The sequence below is a fragment of the Erythrolamprus reginae genome, unplaced genomic scaffold (assembly GCF_031021105.1).
Source record: "Erythrolamprus reginae isolate rEryReg1 unplaced genomic scaffold, rEryReg1.hap1 H_19, whole genome shotgun sequence".
Lineage (NCBI taxonomy): Eukaryota > Metazoa > Chordata > Lepidosauria > Squamata > Dipsadidae > Erythrolamprus > Erythrolamprus reginae.
The window spans coordinates 601386-628537 of NW_027248472.1; the positions used below are offsets into that span (position 1 = coordinate 601386).

The window sequence follows — 27152 nt, forward strand, 5'->3', positions numbered from 1 at the left end:
GTTTGTTAAGGTCCTGTTGGAGCCTGGCATCATCGGGACCCAACCTTGTTTGCATTTCTCGAAGCCACACAATAGAAGTGCAATTAAAGAAGGGGTCCGCATATGCTGCATGTAAGGCCCATGCAGCTGATTGGTGAGATTTGTGAATTAGATTCTCCACCTTGCGATCATCTGGTTTTAGGCCCTCAGCCATGTTCACAGGAACTAAGGCATTAGATACTAAACTGGTGACAGGCTGGTCTATTGATGGGTGCTTCAATATCTGTCCGTTCAGTGGATGATGGACCTGGAGTGGCTGCCGGATGCTCCCAGGGGGCACTTGATATTTTCAATGAAGATCTTTGAAGATGGAATGAAATCCGATTCTTTCTCAGGTTCTGTGAAGAATCCCGCAGTTGGGTCTATGCCCACAGAAGGTTTTGATGGCTTAATGAATGCCCCCAACTTGGCTGTCATCTTTGCCTTATATAGGAGTATCTTGAACAAGGATGGCTTGAACAATCCTGTGAAAGTAGATTGTTCAGTGGATGTCTCTTCATCTTCAGGAAAATCATCCTTGAATCCATTGCCGTTATCCTGTGACACTGGTTCAGGCCCTATGAGGTCCTGACCTGAATAGTGGGCTGTTGAGGTAGGGCCCCCGTCCTGGGGTGCTGGTCTTGCTGGCACAATTGGAGGGCGCTGCTACATACCAGTGGCGATGCCTTGTGAATATGCGTTGGTGAGGTAGGCCAACTGCAATTGGAATGAAGGTTGCAGATGGTGCCAATCTCTGAGGTACTTGTGGTGGGGCCTGGGTGGCCAAGCTGCCATCTCCCTGGCCAATGATTGGCAATGTAGACGAAGGCAAGGAAAAAGGAGGTGCCTCAGAGCATTCAGGTGACCAGTCTTTAAGTGTAGCTGACCCAGAAGGCTCTGGGTTTGGTAATAGGGAGGCAGCCACAGGTCGAGGAGGAACCATTATTGGAGCAGGAGACAAAGTCCAGGTGGCTGCAATTGTGGAAAAGGCGATGCTAGTGCCTGTTTCTAAGCCTTCTCCATAATTTTTTCCAATGCTTTTCTCCTTCTCTCAGCTTCCTTTATCGATACCAAAGTTTGAGAAGTTTTAGACTTGGCCTTAGAGCAGACCTGGGCAAAGGGTGGCCCGCAGGCTGGATGCGGGCTGCCCGCTGTCTGTGACTGGCCCGCAGAGGTTGGAAGGAAGGAACTGGAAAAGGTGCAAAAAATGGAACTGGAAAAGGTGCAAAAAAGGGCAACAAGAATGATAAAGGAAATGGAGCACCTTCCTTATGATACTATTTTACAACGCCTTGGTCTCTTCAGCCTTGAAAGATGGCGTTTAAGAGGTGACTTGATCGAAGTGTATAAAATCAAGCATGGGATAGAATTCTTTTCTGTATCACACAATACTAGGACAAGGGGGCACTCCCTAAAGCTCATAGGTAAGAAAGTGAGGACAAATCAAGGGAAATATTTCTTCACCCAGAGGGTTGTTGGTTTATGGAATTCACTTCCAGAGAGGTTGTGACAGCTATCAGCCTTGATAGCTTCACGGCAGGATTAGACAGATTCATGGATGCCAAGCATATAGATGGATGCCAAGCATATAGATGGTCTGTTTTGTTCAGTTTTCTCAAAAGACACCTTACAAAATAATACTATAGAGGGATATAGCATTGCTTCCAGCTGTACAGAACTTGAACGATTAAAGATAAATAAGGCAATGGGTCCAGATGGCATCCACCCCAGAATTCTTAAAGAACTCAGATCTGTCATTGCTACCACCGACTGATTTGTTTAACCAATCCCTGTTAACAGGAGATGTTCCTGAGGATTGGAGAATGGCCAGTGTTGTGCCTATTCACAAGAAGGGCAGTAGAGAAGAAGCTGGTAACTACAGGCCAGTTAGCTTGACATCAATTGTAGTTAAAATGATGGAGACTGTACTCAAAAAGTGGATAAATCAGCACCTAAAAACAATAACTTATTGGACCCAAATCTGCATGGCTTTACTGAAGGCAAATCATGTCAGACTAATCTCATTGATTTCTTTGACTATGTCACAAAGGTATTGGATCAAGGTGGTGCCGTGGATATTGCCTACCTGGACTTCAGCAAAGCCTTTGATACGGTTCCACATAAAGAGCTGATAGATAAATTAGTGGGGATTGGACTTAATCCCTGGATAGTTCAATGGATTTGCAGCTGGCTGAAGCGTAGACATCAGAGAGTTATTGTTAATGACGAGTATTCTGAGCAGAGACAGGTTACAAGCGGTGTGCCACAAGTGTCTGTTCTGGGTCCTATTCTTTTTAATATGTTTGTGAGTGACATAGGGGAAGGTTTGGTAGGGAAGGTTTGCCTATTTGCCGATGACTCTAAAGTGTGCAATAGGGTTGATATTCCTGGAGGCGTCTGTAATATGGTAAATGATTTAGCTTTACTAGATAAATGGTCAAAGCAATGGAAACGGCAGTTTAATGTTTCCAAATGTAAAATAATGCACTTGGGGAAAAGGAATCCTCAATCTGAGTATTGTATTGGCAGTTCTGTGTTAGCAAAAACTTCAGAAGAAAAGGATTTAGGGGTAGTGATTTCTGACAGTCTCAAAATGGGTGAACAGTGCAGTCAGGCGGTAGGAAAAGCAAGTAGGATGCGTGGCTGCAGAGCTAGAGGTATAACAAGCAGGAAGACGGAGATTATGATCCTGCTATATAAAGTGCTGGTGAGACCACATTTGAAATATTGTGTTCAATTCTGGAGATCTCACCTACAAAAAGATATTGTCAAAATTGAACGGGTCCAAAGATGGGCTACAAGAATGGTGGAAGGTCTTAAGCATAAAACTTATCAGGAAAGACTTAATGAACTCAATCTGTATATTCTGGAGGACAGAAGGAAAAGGGGGGACATGATCGAAACATTTAAATATGTTAAAGGGTTAAATAAGGTCCAGGAGGGAAGTGTTTTTAATAGGAAAGTGAACAAAAGAACAAGGGGACACAATCTGAAGTTAGTTGGGGGAAAGATCAAAAGCAACATGAGAAAATATTATTTTACTGAAAGAGTAGTAGATGTTTGGAACAAACTTCCAGCAGACGTGGTAGATAAATCCACAGTAACTGAATTTAAACATGCCTGGGATAAACATATATTTATCCTAAGATAAAATACAGAAAATAGTATAAGGGCAGACTAGATGAACCATGGGGTCTTTTTCTGCCGTCAGACTTTTGTTTCTATGTTATTGAAACGAATGTCCAAGTGCTGCCTCTATGTTGGTTGAGGCAGGTAGGATTCCCTTGAGTACCACTTGTTGGGGGTCAAGGGAAAGGGAGGGTCTTGCCTTCACTTTCTGCTTAAGATCCCCATGGACAATTGGTGGGTCACTGTGTGACACAGAATGCTAGACTCGATGGGCTTTGGTCTGATTCAGCATGGCTTCTTATGTTCTTATGGAAGGAGAAATGGAGGGAGGAAGGAAGGAAGGGAAGGAAGGAGAAATTCTCTTTCCATGCCCTTTTGCAAAAGTCCAATAAATGCTCATTTTTTAATTGTTCATTGGTTTCATTGGCCTTTCCAAGAAATTTAAAGCAAACCCCCCATCTCACCTCTCAGGGAAAAAAAGAGAGGAGGAGGAAGAAGAGGAATCCAAAACTACTTTCAGGCAAAGCCTCCACTATGTTTTCTCAACTGACAATGTAGGTCAGTTGAAGAAAGGCAGTTGAAAGGAATATTTTGAAAGAGAAATAAAGAATTGCCCAAAAGCAGAAATAAAATGCAGAGAAAATCAGAGAGACAGAAGCTTCTCTCCATTTGGAGAAGGAAGGAAAAAATGAAGGAAGGAGAAATGGAGGGAAGAAGGAAGGAAGGAAGGGGCAGGCAATCAATTTATAATTCTAATATATATAATTATAATTTATAATTATAATATAACTAACTCAGTTCTACCCAGTAGTATATAGTATTGGGTAGAACTGAGTTAATTATATTAATCCGGCCCTCTAAAACCATCCCAATTTCTCATGCGGCCCCATGGCAAAATTAATTGCCCACCCCTGCCTTAGAGGATGAGTTCTTGTCTTTTGACTTACAGGGAGTGGAATCTTGAACTGTCTCCTCTCCTAAAGGCTGCTCCTTATCCTCTGCCATATCGTAAATTGCAGTAAAATATCCAGAGCAATGTCAAGCCAATTATCCACTTATGGTCCTGGAACTCAATTCAGGTTTAATCTGCTGCTCCGCAGCTCTCCCAGGTGCTTTCTGGGCATCCACCAAGAAAACGGAAGTCAAGCAAACTAAAAAGCCAGATTTCTGAAGCCTAAATAGCCTTGAAACGCTAAAAAAGCTCTGTGCGCATGCGTCAGGGAGACCAGCAGCTGGCAAAAGCTGTTTACAACCTGCCTAACTACTGCTGATGTCAGGGAGCAAAAAGCGGCCACCAATCAGCGACGGCAATCCTCGGGCAATTCTCTGTTTGAAATGCAGCATGAAACCAATGCTAGCAAAAGGAAAAAGGTGTGAAAACAGGAAGGTTTGCTTGCACTCTGGCTGAAGCGTTTGGTTGTTGAAAGGCTGGGAGACAATCGTTGGAGCCGCCAGGAAGTTCTCAATCAGTGGAGGGACAGATCCTACCAGCTAGTAACAATGAGAAAATTAGAAAATCAGAGGACAAAATCAGAAGATTTTCCTCAGAGCTCTGCCCACGGAGAGCAAGAAACTCTATTCCATCCACTCTACCTTGTGAGTACAGTAGGGGGTGGAGTATTTAAAGTATTTAGTCAGACACCTGTCGTGCAAGTTCTCCCACTTAAAAAGATGAGAGAGGCCTGTAATTGACATTATAAGTAGATCTCAACCATAAGAGACAACATGAGAAAACACATCCAGAAAATCACATTGTCTGATTTTTAATGAATTTTATTTGCAAATTATATTGGAAAATAAGTATTTGGACAATAACAAAAGTTCATCTCAATACTTTGTTATATATCTTTTGTTGGCAATGACAGAGGTCAAACGTTTTCTGTAAGTCTTCACAAGGTTGGTGTGCCTGGGATCATTGTTACGCTGAAAGACCCAGCCACCTTTCATCTTCAGTGCCCTTGCTGATGGAAGGGGGTTTGCACTCAAAATCTCACAATATATGGCCCCATTCATTTTTTCATGTACACAGATCAGTCGTCCTGGTCCCTTTGCAGAGAAACAGACTCAAAGCATGTTGCCAATCCCATGCTTCACAGTAGGTATGGTGTTCTTTGGATGTAACTCAGCATTCTTTCTCCTCCAAACACAAAGTGTTGTCTTTCTACCAAACAGTTCTACTTTGGTTTCATCTGACCATATGACATTCTCCCAATACTCTTCTGGATCATCCAAATGCTCTCTAGCAAACTTCAGATGGGTCCGGACATATACTGGCTTAAGCAGGGGGACACATCTGGCACTGCGGGATCTGAGTCCAGGGTGGGGCCAAGCTGAAGCGACGTGTAGGCTAGAGGCTCCTGGCTTACACTCGAGATTTTTCGCCAAAAAACCTATAATTGGAGACAATTCTTCCTGGAGAGGAGAGTTAGGGTAAGGGTAAGTGTCCGGCAGTGGGCGGGGTGCGAGCCCCCACTGCGGGTGGCGAAATCCCTGTGTTTGGGTGGAAAAAAAAGTTGGAGTTTTTAACTCTGGCCCAAAGGCTTGGCGCACTGAGCTGACATCAGGGAAGCAAAAGGAGGAGCAGCGGTAGCAGCGGTTCTTATTAGACTACTATAACCGACTTACCCATGAGAAAATCAAAGGGGAAAAGAGGCTGGAAGAAGAAAATAGGCAGTCTCCCTATTGTGAAACATCGGTGATCAAAGAGAGCGGAGCATTCCGAAGTGCAGGGAAGTAAAAGGAAGTTGTTGGTGGTGGGCGGAAGTGACTGGGGGTCAAAGGAAGGTTGGTGAAGACGGATCCTATGGAGGTAATAGCTGAGGCCAATTCCTTCCCATGGTGATCAGAGAACAGTTTGGCAGTCGGTTGGGGGATTGATGACGTGAGATTGACTAAGATTGAAGATCGAGACGGGAAGTTGGAGATTGGAGATCGCAGATTGAGATCAGAGGCTGGAGGAAAGATCGAGGAGAACCGACAGCGAAGGAGTGAGGAGAGAAGGGGAACCAGCGGGGAAGGAACAAAGATCCCTGACACATCTGCTGAGCTTGCTGAGTTGCCTGTGTGAAACCTGAGAGATCTGGAATTAGTGGGCAGAACGATGGAGATCGTGGGAGATCATGAAAGCTTGAAGGTTTGGTTTGGTAAATTGAGAAAGTTTTGGGAGAGGAGAGTGAAAGACTGGAGACGCCACTCTTTCCCACAGGGGAGACCATTAGAGATTGAAACTGACACTTATAGTAATCCAGAGATCTTACCACTGCTGTATAGAGACATAGACTGAATTGCTAAACGCCAGAAACCAACTGATAAGAACCCAGAAGTGCTACAAACGTATAATTTACAAGTTATAATTAACATCAATAATTTTAACTTTAAACATATCTGGATAATTTAAGTACTTATACGTAGTTTAATAATTTAATTCTAATTTCTGCTGTTTAATTGTGAATCTCTGCTCTTTCTTTCCCCTGTTCTTCCCCCCCCCTCCTCCTTTCTCTGGTTTTCATTTTTTACTTTCTTTTACTTTCTTTCACTTATTCTTCCTCTTTACTCTTTCCTTTTCTTACTCACCCTATTGGTAGCTGTTTTTTCCTATTTTTATATTTACTTTAATCATAATCTGATTTTCACCCACCCCGAGAGTTGATCTTGGGGGAAATTAATTGTTTGATTAAGATAGTAAAATAGTAAGGTAGTAACTGATCAATTATATAGTGATTATAGTGAATATAATACAATTGTTAAACTATTTTCAATTTATATAATGTATAATATATTAATTTAGTCATATTAAGAAAAAATAATTTTGAAGTAAATTATTTATTGTCATTAACTATTATTGATTATATTTACTGATATATTTACTGATTAATTAAGATAGATAGATATAGATATATAATTAGAAATTTTAAATTTGGTATTTATTATAAATTTATTTGTTAATTATTGATTAATTTATTTAATTTATTTATTTTATTTATTTATTTGTCCAATACATAGGAAGAAAAATAGACATGTGGTAATATAAATGAGGCTGAAAGTGAACTTAGTGGAGAGGATATATGAAAGGAAGAGAATATATAAGATAGGTGAAAAAAAGGAAAGACAATTGGACAGGGGACGAAAGGCACACCAGTGAACTTATGTACACCCCTTACTGGCCTCAGGAACCTGGTGAGGTCAATCGTGGAGAGTCTAAGGGAGAAGTGTTGGGGTTAGGGGTTGATAATAGTTGATAATTGTGACAAACGTGACAAGTCTGATTGATTGATTGATTATTATCCTTCCGCCAAATAGCTAGTATCGCTGATTATACTATTTATAAACCAATTTTAAGATAAATATAGGGAAAATTTGAGAACTTCTAGAGAGAATTTTGAGTACGTCAATGAACTTTTCCAAATACCAGAAGAAATCGACACCTGGAACCTTTCCTATAGCTAATACAAAACCAAGTATAGAAATGGCAACAGTGGAAAAAACATCTCTCCAATCCAGGGGTCCCCAAACTTTTTACACAGGGGGCCAGTTCACTGTCCCTCAGACTGTTGGAGGGCCGGACTATAAAAAAAAACTATGAACAAATCCCTATGCACACACTGCACATACCTTATTTTAATGTAAAAAACAAAATGGGAACGTACTATTTGGGGGGGGGGAAAGAAGTCTGAGATTCATATGTTTATGTTTTGTTTTTAATTTTCTTTTGTTAACATCTGATTGGTTATACAAGGTTTTCTTGGTTTATAGAAAAATATAGAAAAATATTTATAGAAAAATATATAAAGAAAGAAGAAAGCACTTTGGCATAATGGTTAAGTTAGAAATATAATTGGTGTTGTACTTTTAGAAGGAACATTAAGGAGGGAATTTAATTAAAAGAAAAGTATGTACCTGGATCACAACATTAGAAAAAAAAACTTTTGCAACTTTTTTGATGATTGATATTAGTTACTGACAAAATACTGCATTTTATTCAGGGAAAATTAGATGGTACATTGTATTGTTTGAATGTATGTTGAGAGAAATTTTTTAAAAAATTTACACCGCCCCCCCAAAAAAGTCCTTCCTTCCTCCACCCCTCAATTCATTTCATTCTTCCTTCCTTCCTTGTTCCCTCCATTTCTTCTTCTTTCCCTCCCTCCCTCCTTCCCTCCTTTCCACTTCTCTCTTCCCTCTCCCTTTTTTTCCTTCTGTCTCATTTGTTTTGTTTCCCTCTCCCTCGTTCTTTCCCTCCATCATTTTCTCATTTTTCTCTTTCTCTCTCTCACACTCCCTCCCCCTCTCACTTGTTTTCTCTCCCTCTCTCTCATGCTTTCCTTCTCTCTCTCTCCTTTTCTTCTCTCTTCCTTCCTCTCTTCTTTTTTTTCCTGCCCTGCAACGCGCCGCGAGCCAGTCGGCTGCAAGCAGAAGCTCCAAGACAGTGGCACCAACGTCGGGTCGCAGTACATTGCTGGCGCTGCGCTGGGCCTGGGCACAGGGCTGGCACTGGCCCGCTGGCTGGGCCGGGACGGAGGTGCCAGCCCCATGTCCAGCGCAGCGCCAGCAATGTACGTAACACATCAAGCCGCCGGCGCCGGTGCCTTGCAGCCAACCGCCCCACCGCCGCCTTACGGCTACTGCTTAGTGCCCCCCCCGCTCGACCCACATTTGGCGGCGCCACCTTCGCGGCTTGCCCTGCTGCCCCGCGCCCGCCAGAGCTGCCCGGTGCAGCCGAAGCCCGGGGCGGAGTAGGCGGCGGTGGCTACTTCAGGCCCGCCCCCAAGCTGAGCTTCCTTTGGCTTCCTTCGATGCAAAGCTGCAAAGCTCACCTGCCGCCTCGAAGGAAGCCAAAGGAAGCTCAGCTCAACCAGGACCGGGTGTTGGTCCCTTGAAGCTGCAGCCGCCGCCGCCCACCAAAGAGATCACTTCGCCCGAACGGAGGCGGCGGCGGCGGCGGCGAGCTTGAAGAACCAAGAGCCGGTCTTTCTCCGCGCTGAATTGTTGCAGCTTCTGAGGCCGCCTCCGCCTCCGCCAAGGGGCCAACAGCCGGTCCTTTTCGGACCGAGGCCGCCCACCGAGGAGATCCCTTCGCCTGGAGGCGGCCTCAGAAGCTGCAACAATTCAGCGCGGAGAAAGACCGGCTCTTGGTTCCTTGAGCTCGCCGCCGCCGCCCCCTCCGTTCGTTTTTTTTGCACCGGTGAGGGAGAGAGAGAGCGGGAGAGTGCTGCTTTTTTGCTTCTTCGCTGCCCGCGGGGAGCCTGGAAGCCCTGCAAGAGCGTCTGGAGGGGGCAGTAAACAAGACCGGCGGAGGCGGGCTCAAGGGACCAAGAGCCGGTCTTGTTTACTGCCCCCTCCAGACGCTCTTGCAGGGCTTCCAGGCTCCCCGCGGGCAGCGAAGAAGCAAAAAAGCAGCACTCTCCCGCTCTCTCTCCCTCTCTTTCTTGCGTTATTTCTCTCTCACACTCCCTTTCTATGTCTCCCTCTTTCTCTCTCTCTCTCTCTCCCTCTCCGCAGCAGACCCCCCACACGCCAAAAGTGCCCAAGCGCGCGCAAACCTCACCGGTGCAAAAAAAAAAAAGCAAAAAAGCGGCACTGGAGGGACAAAGACGGTCTGCAGCTGAGCGTCTGGAGGAGGAGGAGGCGGAAAGCCAGGGGGCGGGGAGGAAAGCAATTGGCCAATTTCTTTCTCAGAGGAACTGTTGCTGCTCTGCCATAGGGTGCTTTCCTCCCCGCCCTCCTGGCTTTCCTCTTCCTTGCCGCCGCCAGACGCTCGGCAGCAGAGTGGAGATGACATTCGGAACTTGTATATTATAGATGGTAAAATCTCGTACGCTGCTACGGGCCGGGTATATGACCTCAGCGGGCCGCATCCGGCCCGCGGGCCGTAGTTTGGGGACCGCTGCTCCAATCAATACAGGCGTCATTAAATCTAATCCAGGAATTCATGGTACGGAGCCAGGAATCTGCTTCAGCAACCCAAGAAACAATAAAACAGAACCAGGAAGAAACAAATAAGAACTTTGAAAAAATGTCAGACAAAATTGAAGGTCTAGAGACCCGAATGGAGACTATACAAGAAATTATTATTAACCATGAACAAAGAATAAAAAAATTAGAAACAGATACAATAAAAACAGAAGACAAAATAGGAGAAGCAGAGGGAAGATTAAGAGCTGCCAATAAAGAGCTGGAGGCCTCGATTGCAACACTGGAGATGGAGAAGTCTGCACAATTCTTGCGCTTCTAAAACATTCCGGAGAATGCAGATGAAGACTTATTTAATAAAATAGCAGAACTAATCAGTGAAAATACACAAATTGAAATAGAGGAGGTGAAAAACCATATTGATGAGACATACAGAATTCAGACAAACTATGCTAAAAACCACAGACTACCGAGAGAAGTTCATGTATGATTTACCAAGAGATGAAATATATAAAACAACAAGAAAAGGGAAAATAATCTACCAGGAGAAAGAAATAATTGTTCTCAAACAGATACCCAAAAGGATAAGAGAAAAAAGGAGAGACTATCATTACTTAACGGCTAAGCTTATGAAAAGGGAAATACCATTTCGATGGTTAATCCCGGAAGGACTTTTAATAACTTGGAATGGGAGGAAAATCAAAATCGATTCATTTGAAAAAGCCGATTATTTTATCAGACAACACCTAGAAAAAGAAAGAGACAACAATTCAGATACAGAACACCAGATTCGGCAAGAAGGAATAGAGGAAAAAGGGACAGAAAGAGAACAGGAAAGGGGGGAAATACAAAAGGAGGAAAGAATCATAACAAGAGCGGTGGCAAAGCGACAGTAGAAGAGGGAGGGGAGGAGAGGAGAAGGAGGGGATAGACAGGGAAGATAAAAAATATGGCAAAAACACTTAATCTATTTTCAGTAAATATTAACGGATTGAACTCACCTATAAAAAGAAAACAGACAATGACCAAATTATTAAAACAAAACATAGATATATTATGCCTACAAGAAGTTCATATAAGAAATCAAGACCGCAAATTGTTAGAAAATAAAAAATTAGGCAACTTATTTACAACATTAACAGATTCAAAAAAAAGGGGCATAGCCGTATATATTACGGAAAAACGTCAACCTGAAAAAATCTATGCAGACAAGGAGGGAAGAATATTAAGTGTACAGATCAGAATAGGAACCAAAGAAATAGTCTTAATAGTAATTTATGCTACAAACTCAAATCAGAAAGAATTTTATAAAAAATTAGAAGAACATGTAAGACAGATAGAAGGGAAAAATATATGTATTATTGGAGATTATAATGTGGTACATAACATCCAAAAAGATTACAAAACAATTAAAAAAAAAAACTAAAGAGAGGAAAACCTTACCAGCTGAATTTCTTGAGATGGTGAGAGAATATAGACTTTCAGATATATGGAGGGAGAGACACCCCCAGGAGTTAGAATACACCTTTTACTTGCCACCACAGAAGTCCTGGTCAAGGATAGATATGATTTGGGCAGACAAAGAAATTGGGAAACTTATTGAAGAAATTGAAATAGGACCAAATTTTTGGACGGATCATCATCCAAAATCAGTAAAAATAAAAGAACCAAGGAAAGAACACAACAGATGGTCCATAAACCAAGTATTGATAAAAGAACAAAATTATATTAATTACATTAAACAAGAACTTAAACTATTTTTTAGGACAATTGGAACAACGATACTACAATTCAGAATATCTGGGACACCACGAAAGCATATATAAGAGGGCTAACAATAGCATATTCATCCAAAACCAAAAAATCTAAAGATAAAAAATTGAATGAAACAAAAATAAATTAAAATACCTAGAAATAGAAATGCAAAAAGACTTACAAAACGAGAAATTAAGAGAAGAAAGGGATAAAATAAAACACAATCTCAACACTAATACAAGATAAAATCGCTGTTAAACTTAAGATAGCCAAACAACATGAATTTGAAAGCGCAAATAAAACAGGTAGATGGCTTGCGTACAAGATCAATTGATCCGATGGAATAAACTACACATTTCACTTACAGGGAGAATTTCCACAATCAAAATCCTACCAAAATTTCTTTATTTATTCCAAATGATCCCAGTAAAATTAAATAAAAACTTTTTAATAAAATTAAACAGCACAATCTCCAAATTTGTATGGGAGGGGAAAAAATCGAGAGTAAGACTTAAATATTTACAAGATAAAACTAAACAAGGTGGATTCGGACTTCCAGATTTTGAAAGTTACTATCAAACGTCAACATTACTTTGGATAAAAGATTGGATAGAGCTTAAAAACAAAAGATTATTAGCTTTAGAGGGACATGATATTTTACAAGGGTGGCATGGATTCCTATGGAATGAAAAAAACAAAATTCCAACATATTTCAAAAATCACATAATTAGACACTCCTTAATGGCAACATGGATAAAGATTAAAAGAGAACACTATATTAAAATTCCAAGATGGTATTCCAGCATGGAAGCACTTACACATCCAAACATTCTCCAAATAAAAAAAAATTAGTGAATTATAATCATATATTAGATGAGAAAAGTAATATCAAAACAAGACAACAATTGGAAAAACAAAATATTATTATTGATTGGTGGCCATACACACAAATTCAGGTAAAATGGCAAAAAGATAAAAAGAATAATGGAATTCAGGAAAAGGATAGTATATTAGATAAATTAATATTAGGTCAAGAATTTTTTTTTATAACTGGGCTATATAACTTTTTAATTGAGTATAAAATGGAAACAGAAATAGTTAAAGGAAATGTGATTAGTTGGGCTAAAAATGTAGGACATAACATATATTTAGAACAATGGGAATTAATGTGGAAAAATTATAAAATAACGAAATCTGTTTCATATAAAGAAAATATCCAAAAAATGTTCTATAGATGGCACCTAGCACCAGCTAGATTAGCCAAAATATATCCAAACCTAAAACCAAATTGTTGGAGGTGTAAAAATAAAAATGGGACCTTTTTTCATCTATGGTGGACATGCCCCCAAATAAAAAAGATATGGAAAAAAGTTAAAATGTGGATCTTCGAAATTACTACAATTAAGCTGATATTAAAACCAGAGACCTTTCTTCTAGGCATAATAAATCAAAAACTTAAAAAAGACCACTATTATTTAATACAAGATATGATTACTGCAATTAGAATTACAATAGCGCAAAATTGAAAACAAGAAGAAACACCATCAGAAAGAGAAATGATAAAAAAAATATACGACTGCAGAAATGGACAGATTAACCCAAAAACTTAAAAACAAAGAAGAATAAAAATACTATGAAATTTGGAAGAAATTCTATGACTGGGTTGATACAAGAAGAAACAAAAGTCTTTTATTTTCTAATTATTGCTCCCAGAGTTGATTTCTTTACATGAAGCTGCTTGCCTATTGCAGATTCAGTTTTCCCAGTCTGGTGCAGGGCTACAATTTTTTTTCTGGTTTCCTTTGGCAGCTCTTTGGTCTTCACTATAGTGGAGTTTGGAGTGTGACTGAGGTTGTGGACAGGTGACTTTTATACTGATAACAACTTCAAACAGGTGCCATTACTACAGGTAATGAGTGGAGGACAGAGGAGCCTCTTAAAGAAGAAGTTAGAGGTCTGTGAGAGCCAGAAATCTTGTTTCTTTATAGGTGACCAAATACTTATTTTCCATCATAATTTGCAAATAAATTCGTTAAAAATCAGACAATGTGATTTTCTGGATGTGTTTTCTCATGTTGTCTCTCATGGTTGAGGTCTACGTATGATGTCAATTACAGGCCTCTCTCATCTTTTTAAATGGGAGAACTTGCACAACTGGTGTCTGACTAAATACTCCCCCCCCCTTGTATATCCACGGAGGGCAGGGACCTTTAAGGCAATATTTGTTTCCACGTGTTGTGAGCCGCCCCGAGTCTTCGGAGAGGGGCGGCATACAAATCTAAGTAATAAATAAATAAATAAATAAATAAATAAATAAATAAATATCTGAAGAATGTGAAGGAGGATTTTTGGTTCTTGCCAGCGTACCAGTTAACCAGCCTATTTAGTTCATTAACTTACCTGAGATCAATGGGGAAAACTTTCTTTTAAGGGGAGTGTCTAACACGAGTTTAACTACTGTTAAATTCGTGGAGAGAAAAAACACACGTCCCTACTCTAAGACTGAGTTTAAAAAACTGGACCCTTTGGACAGGTAGGGGGTGTTACCTAATTGAATATTAAATATTTAAATTTTAAACTGAGTCTCTACTAATCAGACTGAAGTATGACCCATGTTGGATTCTCCTTAGCAGCACATTGGAGAAAAATTCAGGCTACCCTGGCAGAGGGTGGACTATCCAAAAGGAGCCTGCCCAAAGTGATCCAGAAAAAGGAAGAACTTGCCTCCACCCAGGGATTTCCAGGACCCAAAAGCCCAATTGAAACTGGAATGCAGCCCCCCCCCCCAACCATCAAAGCTGAGATGTATTTTATCTTAGGATGTATATATGTTTTTCCCAGGCATGTTTAAATTCAGTTACTGTGGATTTACCAACCATGTCTGCTGGAAGTTTGTTCCAAACATCTACTACTCTTTCAGTAAAATAATATTTTCTCAGATTGCTTCTGATCTTTCCCCCAACTAACCTCAGATTGTGTTCCCTTGTTCTTGTGTTCACTTTCCTATTAAAAACACTTCCCTCCTGAACTTTATTTAACCTTTTAACATATTTAAATGTTTCGATCATGTCCCTCCTTTTCCTTCTGTCCTCCAGACTATACAGATTGAGTTCATTAAGCGGAGCTGGCAATGGCGGGCGGCGCGCGCGCGCTTCGGGAAACCTGGGAAGCGGAGCTGGCAATGGCGGGCGGCGCGCGTGCGCTTTGGGACACCCCAGCTCCGCTTCCCAGCTGGGAAGCGGAGCTGGCAATGGCGGGCGGCGCGGCGCGCGCTTCGGGACACCCCAGCTCCGCTTTCCAGCTGGGAAGCAGAGCTGAGGTGTCCGCAAGCGCGCGCGCGCTTCGGGACACCCCAGCTCCGCTTCCCAGCTGGGAAGTGGAGCTGGCAACGGCGGGCGAAGGGCGGGCGGCGGTGAAAAATCGATCATCGCGAGGGGTCCTGGAACGGAACCCTCGCGATGATCGAGGGATCACTGTAATGATAAGATATGGAGGAGAATAAGAAGACAAATTAAGGAATGAAATGGAAAATATCTATCAATAACAAAGCAAACACAAACAGCTAAGATGTTGATCTTACCAAAATTAATGTACTTAATACAAGTGCTGCCAGTGGAGATCTACACAGAACAATTAAAGGGATGGGATAGAGAACTGAGAGAATGGATATTTGGAGGGAAAAGAGTAAGTGTAACATTGAAGACAGTATGTATAAACAAGAGCCAATTGGGATGGGGACTACCGAATATACAATATTATTATGAAACCTTTCAAATAAAACAATTGCTAGAATTGGACCAAAGAGAGGAGAGATGGGTGAAATTAGAAAATGAGGTGAACAAGGGACTAGGGAAAGAAGGTATACATGATTCAAATTTAAATGAAGTAAGTAAGAAAACTATAGGACCCAGGAAAATAGCATATAAAGTATGGAGTAGATGGCAGAAAGAGTGGAAGCAAGAAATATCAAAATGGGCATCTATAAGAAGTGTAATAGGGAGGGGTGCAAAAGAGTTAGAAATAAATGGGTATAATCAAATAAAAGATTTATATAAAGAAGGGGGGTGAATTAATGAAAACCAAGTAGATAATACAATAGGTGGACCCTAAAATTGGTTAAGATGGAATGAGCTAATAGATAAGAAAAAAACTGGTCTGAGAGAAAATAAAATAGATATAATTTTGAAATATAGAGAGAAAGGATTGCGGAGTAAAAGTGATATATAAATTAAAGACAGATGATAAGGAATATATGCTGAATCAAATTAAGAATAAATGGAGTAAGGATTTTAATTTAACGGATGAAAGAATAGAAGGACTAATGAGAGGGATACAAATAATTAAAATAGAGAAGTTTCAGTATATGGAAAGGAAAATATATCTAAAATGGTATAGAACTCCTGCCCAGCTGGCCTATATGATTGGAGGACTAAGCCCTAAATTCTGTCATTGTGGTCATGCAGTGGGATGGTACACACATCTTTGGTGGGAATGTGAGGAGATTCAATACTGAAAAATATAAATGGAATAGTTAAAAATGAATTGCGGGTAGGATGGGACATAATAGGAGGTATTAAAGAAACTCAAGGAATGAAGACAGAAGAACAAGAAGTATTAAGGACTATGATAAAAGCTGCTCATGCAACTATAATTTATGGATGGAAGGATAAAAGTAAATGGACAGTAAAATGATGGAATGATTATATATTTGAACAAGTACAAATGGAGATAACTCATATTATCTCACTGAACTGGGATGAAAAAGCTGAAAGGATAAGAAAAAATGGAAACTTTATTTTGCATGGGTGGAAAGGGGTAAGGCCAATGAAGACATAAAGAAGAAATTGTTTAGAACTCTGACTTGGCTGGGACTATGAATAAGAAGAAACTGAGGGAAGGGAGGGGGAGGATTAAGGGTGAAAAGAACCGTTGTACATACCTGAACGGTCTTCTCGATGCACTGGAAGGAGAGTCCAACATGGGTAATTACCAATCCTATTGGTAGAGACTGAGTTAATTTAAATATTTAAATACGAGGTAGTCACCGCCCCTTAGCAGCCCCCAATACCTCAGTTTTAAAAACGAAGACAGTATAGAGGTAACACAATTTATTGAACTTCAACCATATAACAAGTAACATTAAACCTCGCAAACCCAATGACTCCGGCGACCTGGCAACTACGCCGGGTGGGTTTGGACTCTCCTTCCAGTGCATCGAGAAGACTGTTCAGGTATGTACAACGGTTCTTCTCCACTGCACTGGGAAGGAGAGTCCAACATGGGATATACCAAAGTTCACATCCCTTGGGAGGGAAAAGGCTGTGCCAAGGTCGACGGAGAGGAACACACCCTCTGTAACACACGTCTCCCAAAGGAAGCTTCAGCCGAAGCAACCGAGTCAAGTTTATAATGACGGATGAAGGTTGTAGGCGAAGCCCAAGTCGCTGCCTTACAAATGTCCTCAATAGAAGCTTGAGTATTCCATGCTGCAGATGCCGCCGCACTTCTGGTGGAATGCGCAGTTATGCCAGCCGGAGGCGACTGAGACCTAGCTTTGTATGCTTCTGCAATACAATCCCTAAGCCAGCGACTAATGGATTTAGATGAGACCCCAAGTCCCATAGATCTTTGAGCAAATGACACAAACATCCTGTCAGTTTTCCTGAACTCCGCAGTCCTTCTGATATAAATCTTTAAGGCCCTCCTAACATCCACCTTGTGCCATCTCAACTCCAAAGGATGTTGGCCGTGTGCACAAAAGTCAGGGAGGACCAATTCCTGCGATCTGTGAAAACCAGAGTTGACCTTGGGTATAAAGGTCGGGTCCAGTCTCAACACTACTCTGTCAGAGTGAAACACGCACAATTCCGATCGAGTAGACAGAGCCGACAATTCAGACACTCGTCGCGCCGATGTGATTGCCACGAGAAATGCAGCTTTAATTGTTAACAGTCGAAGTGGAATAGCCCTTAGCGGCTCAAAGGGAGGTGCAGTAAGGGCTTTCAACACGAGGGACAAGTCCCAGGTCGGGAACCTATGTACCGGAGGTGAATGGGAATTGACTGCTCCTTTAACAAATTCCCGTATCCAAGGGTGTTGTGCTAGTGAACGGGAATAAGGTACCTGTACAATGGTCGCGAGAGCCGCTATTTGCCTTTTCAAGGTATTTGGCGCTAGACCTCTATCAACACCTGGTTGCAGGAACTGTAACACCAGAATAACCGAAGCTTGTTGAGGGTTAGCACGCTGCTCGAAGCAAAACCTACAAAAGGCTGCCCATGTAGCTTGGTAAATCCGTACCGTAGACGGACGACGAGCAGCTTGCATGGTAGCGACCACATTGTCCGGGATACTTTGTTTCCTCAACCTGAGCCTCTCAAGTGCCAGGCGGTCAGCTGGAACCATTGCGGGTTCGGATGACACACTGACCCCTGGCTCAACGCTATTTCGCAATCTGGAATCCTCCACGGGGAAGACACAGAAAAGGCTGTCAGGTCGGCGAACCAAGGGCGTCTCGGCCAATGGGGAGCCATCAATATCAACTCCGCTCCTTCTAGCACCATCTTGTCCAATGTTCTTTGAATCAGGCATGTAGGTGGAAATGCGTAAAGCAGACCTTTGGGCCAGGGAGACAACAGGGCGTTGACCCCCTCCGCACCTGGCGTCGTGAACCGGGAATAGAACCTGGGCAATTGGGCGTTGTCCGGGGTTGCAAATAGATCCACTAATGGTACCCCGAAGCGGTGGCCTATGCTGTTGAAAAGAGCCGGAGCGAGTCTCCATTCCGAAGGATCTAGGGTCGCCCTGCTCAACCAGTCCGCCTGCACGTTGCTGGTCCCGGCGATGTGCTCCGCCCTCAACGAAGCCAGATGACATTCGGCCCAATCGAAGAGAGCCGTAGTCTCGAGCATGAGGCGCCGTGACTTCGTGCCCCCCTGATGATTGAGATGGGCTCTGGTCGCTACATTGTCTGTTAGAACCAGTATGTCTCTGCCTTGAACCCAGAAGGAAAAGGCCTGGAGTGCCAGAAACACTGCCCTGAGCTCCAGAAAGTTGATATTGATAGGAGCTAGGTCGTCCTGGGACCATAGACCCTGAGCCATATGAGGCTGGCGTCCGTGGTCAGAACCAGGTGTTTGTGACTGTGGAGAGGGGAGCCCCGAAACAAAGCTGGGGACAACCACCACCTCAGTGATTGTTTTATGCCTGCTGGAATCCTCACTTGCCGGTGAGAATGGCTGACCTTGTTCTTTTGGTACGGGAGTAGGAACCACTGGAGACTCCTGATGTGATGACGAGCCCATGGCACGATTCCAATAGCTGATACCAGCGTCCCGAGTACCTTGGACAACATAGCCAGCGATACCTGATGTTGTCGACACAGATTGCTGACCAGTCGCCGAATGTTGAGAAGCCGTTCCGGTGTCAAAGAGACCGTGTCCTGGATGGTATTTATAATAGACCCCAGATGCTGAATGCTTGTAGAAGGAACAAGATGACTCTTTTCCTCGTTGATGGTATAACCGTGGCGCTCCAGCACCTGTCGTGTAAGAGTCAAATCCTGTTGCGCCTGGGGCAGTGACTTGGACATAACGATGATGTCGTCCAAGTATGCCATCACCCGCACAGACTGGGCCCTGATATGCGCCGTCAAGATGTCCATCAGCTTTGTAAATGTCCGAGGCGCGGAGGACAGGCCGAACGGCATTGCCCGGTACTGGTAGTGAGTAACGTTTAGACAGAATTTGAGAAACCGACGATGGGCCGGCCAAACAGGAATGTGCAGGTAAGCATCTTTCAAGTCTATTGACGTAAGAAAGTCGTGATGACGAATGGAGGCGAGAATCGATTGGAGAGAGTGCATCCGAAATCTCCGATACCGGATGAAGACATTCAGTGATCTCAGATTGAGGATCATGCGGAACCCTCCTGATGCCTTCGGTACAAGGAAAACGATGGAATAAAACCCTGTTCCTTTGGCATGCTCGGGCACTCTCTCTATCGCCTTGATGTGCAAAAGATGTTCGATTTCCCGCTGCAGATGGAGATTTTTCAACGGATCTCTGGTCGATGGACATTGGACAAAGCGTTGTGGTGGGGGCTGAAGAAACTCCAGACGCAACCCGTGAGAAATTGTGGCTATCGCCCATTTGTCGGTGGAGATACTTCTCCAGGAGGCACTGAAAAGTTGTAGCTTGCCTCCTATGGGCGTTAGCGAAGGAAAGTCACTTGGAGTTGCGTTTGAAGCCTCGTTGGTTTCCTCGGAAGGGTCGCCTCGCCTGCTGATACCCCCTTGGTCGGTCCTGAAATGCCGCACGGTCACTCCGAAAGTCTGACTGTCCATACTGGCCTTGCTGAAATGGCCTGACATTCTGACCCACCGACGAGGAGGGGTCCCAGCGAAATGACTGGCGACGATTATAAGGGTTAGCCCGACGCTCCTGTCGTCTGTACGCTCTGGGAAGGGACTTCCGTTTGTCCTTGTCCTCAATGAGGACTGGATCCAACGCCTCCCCAAACAATTTCTCTCCTTGATATGGAGCTGACGCCAGGTTCCACTTGGACTTGAGGTCCGCCGGCCAGTTCCTTAGCCAAAGGAGTCGTCTGGAGGCCAGAGCAGTTGCCATCCCCCGAGCCGAAAACTTCGCTGCATGCAGGGTGGCATCGGCCGAAAATTCAGCTGCCGCTAACAGCTTACTGATGTCCTGTCTTAAACGGCCATCCTCTGGGCCTAGACGGGCCTGCACCTCTTGCAGCCATATTATAGAGGCCCGGTTGAAAAATGAGGCAGCCGCAGCCGCCCGAAACCCCCAACTGGCCATTAAGTGTGACTTACGCAGCAAAATCTCCGCCTTCCTATCTTCTGGCTTCAAGCTATCGCCAGTCTCAGTAGGAACTAAAGCCTTTGAGATCAGAGTCATTACAGGCTGATCAATGGGCGGAAACTCCAACAGCTTTTCCATATCCTCATCCAGCGTATAGAATTTCCTCTCCAAGACCGAAGGTCCTTGAGCTGCTGCTGGAGTCAGCCAGGGGCGCTTAATACCTTGTCTAAATATCTCTGAAGATGGCACGTGGTCAGTCTCAGGCTGGGGTTCTTTAAAGAGGACTGTAGATGGTTTGGGATCCTCAGTGGAATCTGTAGCTTTGGTAGGACCAGGTAGGTCCGCTGTTTGTTTGGCCTTATGAAGTAACACCTTTAAAAAGGATGCCTTAAAGAGACCTGCTACTACTGGAGGTTCAGGAGCGGTCTCATCATCCGAGAAATCATACTCCTTCTCGGTGTCTTCTAGCTGGGAAGGTTCTTCAACCCAGGACCCCATACCTGAGAGGGGCGGTACTGACCAAGGATTTCTTGCTGGACAAGGGCGTGTGTTCTGCACTCTTGTTGCCATCCCCTGCGAATAAGCATCAGTAACAAGCTCCTGTAAAGCTGGAGACATCTGTTGCCAGGTGTCAGGATTTACCCTGAGTCCAGCTGCAGTGGGAGTAAATGTTGCTGTAGGCCCACTTTTAAATGAATGAGCAGCAGAAGCAGAAGCAGGCCTAGGTTGATTGAGGCCTGAGGCTGAATAAACAGTTTGAGGCAGGAATGGAGACTGTCTTTCAGGAGACCAATCCCTCTCTGACAAGGTCTCCACTGGTCCCAACTGGGGAGCTTGCAAATCCCTGGCCTGGAACACCACTTGCGCAGGGAGAGGCGAGGCAATTCTAGGTGTCAGAATGGCTGCCTCCAGCCTCTGCTCCAAAGCCTTAATCCTTTTCTCTGCCTCTTTGAGAGATGTAGATGAAGGCTTGGCTTTATCTTTTGGCTTTGGCTTGCCCTTATCCCTGGGCACCACGCTGGGGGAGGAGATTTTTTCAGGCATTTTATCCTCCATTACTTACAATTGACAGTTGTTAGCGAGCAACAAAGGTCAGGAGAGTCACAGAAATAACGATTCGTCACAATAACTCTCTCAAAATGGTGACTAATCACCTCAGCAATCCACGCATGCGCCCTGCAGCCTGAACCTCGCCTGCTGATTGGCCAGCCGCAATCCTGTCCTTACAGCAATGGCGGGCGCGCGAAAGACGCCGAAAATGGCGGGATCGCAATCTCGCCGCCAACTCCCTTCGGGGACTAGCAATGACCCCACTAGAGGAAGCGAGTCCACCGTCCTTCCTTTTAAAGCCTTCTTCGCCGATCAGAGTGGCTTTCAAGGCTCCCAGGAACGGCGATTACGGCGGCGGCTTTCCCTCTCACCGCCGAACAGCTGAGAGGCGCTGGCGCCGCGCCAAACTTCTCGCTCTTCAAGAAACAGCTCCACAGACCTTCCAGTGAGGGGGACGGACCCCCTCACCTTCGGCCGCCAGCCAGGTTTGACCACTGAGGCCAGTGACCCCAGGCTGGGTCGCTCCCCGCTCAGAATTGTACCCGCTGAGGGAAGGGAAACTCGGGGAGGAGAACGGTGGGGGTGGTGTCCACAGAGGACAGAGACCCCTTCAAGGAAACTCCTCTTCAATCTGTGATCTGTAGAAAGGAAGAGAAGAATAAACAACATTAAACAGATTATTTATTTAGTTACAATCACTACTACTTATGTAGAGGAACAAACTCAAGTCTCTACTCTTAGACTGAGTTTTTAAAACTGAGGTATTGGGGGCTGCTAAGGGGCGGTGACTACCTCGTATTTAAATATTTAAATTAACTCAGTCTCTGCCAATAGGATTGGTAATTACCCATGTTGGACTCTCCTTCCCAGTGCAGTGGAGAAGTATGAAAATTAAAATTAAAATATTTCAAAAAAATTACATGGCAAATATAATACCGTTGTTCTGTGATCTGCACTAGTTGTTAATTTGCCTCCAGGTCCAATTAAAGGTGTTTTAAAGCCCTTTATGATATTGATCCAGGGTATCTGAAGAGCTGTCTCACCTCAATGAGACTAGAGATTCCACTCATGCCAGTGGAAGAAGCTAACTGCAGATCTTGTCTGCCAAAGGGTCTAGAACAGTGATTTTCAACCTTTTTTGAGCCGCGGCACATTTTTTACATTTACAAAATCCTGGGGCACACCACAACCAAAATGACACCCTAAGACACTCTCCTCTCTTTTTCCATCCCTGTCTCCTCCCCACCCTTGTGTGTGGGTGTGGGTGTGTATACACACTCTTGAACCATTTCCAAAAGCAGGTGAGAGCTGGGTTTTTCTCTCTCTTATTCTTTGGGTGCTTTTTATCATATGCTTTAAATCAAGAGTCACTTCTCTCTCTCTTTTGTTTCTCTCTCTTTCCTCTCATTCTCTGTCTCAATCATTTTCTCATTTCTCTTTTTTCCTCCCCTTTTTGCTCATTTCTCTCTCTCTCTCGCTTCCTCTCCTTTTCTCTCTTGCTTTCTTTCTCTCTCTTTCTCTCTTGCTTTCTCTCTCTTTCTTTTCTTTCTCTATCTTGCTTTCTCTCTCTCACTCTCTTTCTCTCTCTCTTGCTTTCTTTCTCTCTCTTTCTTTCTCACTCTCTCAGCAAAAAGTTGCGAGACCAGAACCTGAGCTTCCTTCTTCGCGGCACACCTGACCATGTCTCGCGGCACACTAGTGTGCCACGGTACACTGGTTGAAAAACACTGGTCTAGAATAGCCTCTAAGACAGTGATTGTGAACTTATGGCACGAATGCCACAGATGGCATTATTAACATATCTGTTGGCATGTGAGCCGTTGCTGTAGCTAGTCCAACATGCATGTGTATGCCAGCCAGCTGATTTTTGGCTCGCAGAGGCTCTGGAAGGATATTTTTTGCTTGGGGGTGATTTCACTCTCCCTTTGGAGCCTGGGAATGGTGAAACACAAGCCTACTGGGCCCACCAGAAGTTGGGAAACAGGCCATTTCCAGCATCCAGAAGGCTTCTGGGGGGGGGGGGGGGAAGAAGCTATTTTTGCCCTCCGCAGGCATTGATTTATGGGTGTGAGCACTCAGGCATGTGCAATAGCACATACCCACAGTCTTTTGGCACCTGACGAAAAAAAGGTCCGCCATCACTGCTCTAAGAGAAGATCCCCATGTTGCTCATCATCTGGGTTTAATCCTTAATTTTAACTACTTTGCATTACCTTTTTAACTTTTTAATTATATTTTAAACTTTCCAGAGTTGCTGTATCAGTGAGATGGATAGCATAAAATTTAATAATTAATAATAAATAAAAACAAAACAAACATTTTCTTCACTTTAGTATCAGAAAGAAAGGATATGCCTACCTCCAAGATCCAATGCTGTGAAACAATGTATATGCCTCTTTCTTTAGCAGATTTGTATTCTCTGTTGTTATCATTTTGCCTTCCCTGGTAGATGAAATGTGTTACAGTTTCATCAAAACACCATCTAGAATAAATGCAGACAATCAACATTTGTTAAATAATTGCTAATTCAGAAGAATATAATTAGTTTGTAGATAGCAAAATTCTCTTAGTGAATATTTATGTTATAATAAATTTGGCCATTTCCTATTTACATATATTGAAACTTTTAATAATATTGATACACAGGTTAGGACGGTTAGGCAGAAACCTGGCAAAATGACCTCCTGGGCCTTATAGAGCCAGGAGTTGACTTTGGGAAGAAAGGAGGGGGCCAACCACAGCACAACTTTGTCCAGATGGAAAATGCACAAGTCATTTCTAATGGAGAGAGATGCCAACTCTGATAGTCTCGGGTCCAAAGTAATGGCCATAAGGATGGACAGCTTAAATGTCAAGAACTGGAGACTTGTAGTTCTCAACAATTCAAATGATGCATAAGCAAGTGCTTGAAGCACCAAAGAAAAGTCCCACGTGGGATAATGATGGGAGGCCTCAGGCCACAGCAGCCCCTTTGAGGAAACTGTGCACCCTCAGATGTTGAGTGAGGGTTTGCATATCCTCAAATTATAATACTGTGGACAAAGCAGCCACTTGCCTGCGGAGGGTATTGGGAGATAATCCTTTGTCCAGACCCTCCCATAAGAAATCCAGGATCTGCAGTATCGATGTCGAGACAGGATTGATGCATCCCTTGAAATACAATTTGCAAAATGCAGACCAGTTGGCATTATATATGCAATTAGTGGAAGATCTTCTGGAAGCCTAGAGTTTGTATCACCTTCCCAGAGAATTTGTCTCTTCTCAAGATGTCCCTCTCAAGTGCCAGACAGCTAACTGGAGCCGTTGAAGCTCCGGGTGGAGCAGAGCCTCTGGCTGAGAGAGATCTGGTCCTCAGGAATACTCTAGGTGCAGGATACTGATAGGCTGACCAGATGTGTGTACCAAGGGCTTTTGGGCCAATAGGAAGTGGCGAGAAGAATTTTGCACTCTCTGCTAACACCTTCCTGATCGCCCTTGGGATAGGGAAAGGGAGGGAAGGCCTATAACAGCCCCTGAGGCCAAGGGCTGTGGAGAGTATTGACCTCTTCTGCCCCCAGTACTCCAAATCTGGAGAACTTCGACAGTTGAGTGTTCATCAGATGAGCAAATAAATCCATCTTGGTGGCTGAACCTCTGGGATAGGTCCTTGGAATGGTGTATGGTGTATGGTGTTCCTGCTCAGCCAGTCCACCTGCAGGTTTGAGATCCGATATATATTTCGTCGTGACAGAGAGGACATGCAAATCCTTTGTCCAGACCCTCCCATAAGAAATCCAAGCCTTTGCAGATGACCTAACGTTTATAATTGAAGATCCGATAACAACAGTTCCCACATTACTGCAAGTTATTGAACAATATGGAAAGGTAGCAGGTTTAAAGATAAACAAAAGTAAAACACATTTTTTAACTAAAAATATGAGCAAAACACAAGAAACCAAATTAGAAAGCATTTCCGGCATAAAGATTGTTAAAAAAGTGAAATATCTAGGAATAAATCTAACAGCGAAAACAATAACATTAAAAAATGATAACTATACAAAATTACTAACAGAAATTAAAAAAGATTTAGCAACGTGGAATAACCTGAAAATATCATTTTTAGGAAGAGTTGCAACAATTAAGATGAATATTTTACCCAAGGTCTTATTTCTCTTCCAGGTAATTCCAATAAATCCAGGGGGAATTTTTTTAAAAACTTTGACAAATCTAGTTAAAAAATTTATATGGCAAGGCAAAAAAGCAAGGATAAAAATAAATTGTTTAGAAGACATTAAAGAAAGAGGAGGATTTGGCCTTCCAAATTGGAAATTATACTATCAGGCTGCCGCATTAACATGGATTAGAGATTGGATAACTTTAGATAACAAAAGAATATTAAATCTAGAAGGAAATGATCTTATGCTTGGATGGCATGCATTTATATGGTATGACAAGGAAAAAAACCACTCATATTTTAAAAGACATACATTAAGGAAGTATTTATTAGAGGTTTGGAAAAACATAAGGAAAAATCACTTTTTAAACATCCCAGAATGGCTTGCCCCCCTAGAAGCAATAACACATCCAAAGTCTATAAAAGACAAGAAAATATTTTTTAGATATAAAGAATTACTAAATGATCAGATGAAGTTAAAATCTAGGACTAAATTACAAGAAGAAGGGATAACAATAGATTGGTGGCATTACGCTCAGATCCGATCTAGATACCAGAAGGATAAAACTCTTTATATTTTTAATAAAAGTAAAAATTTGCTAAGTAATCTAATTACTACCAATCCAACAAAAATGATAGGTAAAATATACAAATTCCTCATTGCTCATAAAAATATAGAGTTGACCTTAAAAGATACTATGATAAGATGGTGCAGAAATATTGGTAAGGAAATAGACATAGACACATGGGAGAAAGTTTGGATAAATAACTGGAAAATGACTAAATCAGTTTCACTAAAAGAAAATCAAATTAAAATGTTCTACAGGTGGCATCTCCCCCCAAATAGGATAGCAAAAATGTTCCCCAAAACATCTCCATTATGTTGGAAATGCAAGAATGAAATAGGAACCTACTACCATCAATGCTGAACATGTGGTAAAGCTAAAATATACTGGAAGATGATAGAGAAAATAATAAAAGAAATAGTAAAGCAAGATATAGAAAAGAACCGTTGTACATACCTGAACGGTCTTCTCAGTGCTCTGGAAGGAGAGTCCATCATGGGTTGTAAACCAATCCTATTGGTAGAGACTGAGTTAATTTAAATAATTAATTAATTGGCACTGCCCCCTTAGCAGCCCCCATGAGCCAGTTTTAAAAATGAAGACAAAGTACAAATCAGACAATTTTATTAACTTCACAACAATGCATAAACTTGAACCGTCCCAACACTCCGGCGACCAGGCCAAACACCATGCCGGGTGGGTATGGACTCTCCTTCCAGAGCACTGAGAAGACCGTTCAGGTATGTA

General features: G+C 42.9%; 1 protein-coding gene across 2 annotated transcripts in view; it reads right to left on the reverse strand.

Annotated features, from left to right (window-relative positions):
• Positions 1 to 24226, reverse strand: part of LOC139155443 (DNA topoisomerase 2-binding protein 1-like) — a 131490-nt gene extending 107264 nt beyond the window's left edge. The window contains exon 1 of one of the 2 annotated variants that reach the window (XM_070730576.1): positions 24045 to 24226. In XM_070730576.1, coding sequence (XP_070586677.1) covers positions 24045 to 24194 — 150 coding nt within the window. In that variant the 5' untranslated portion in view covers positions 24195 to 24226. The remainder of the gene's footprint in view (positions 1 to 24044) is intronic. The other variant, XM_070730575.1, reaches the window with a different exon arrangement.
• Positions 24227 to 27152: the final 2926 nt, after the last annotated feature.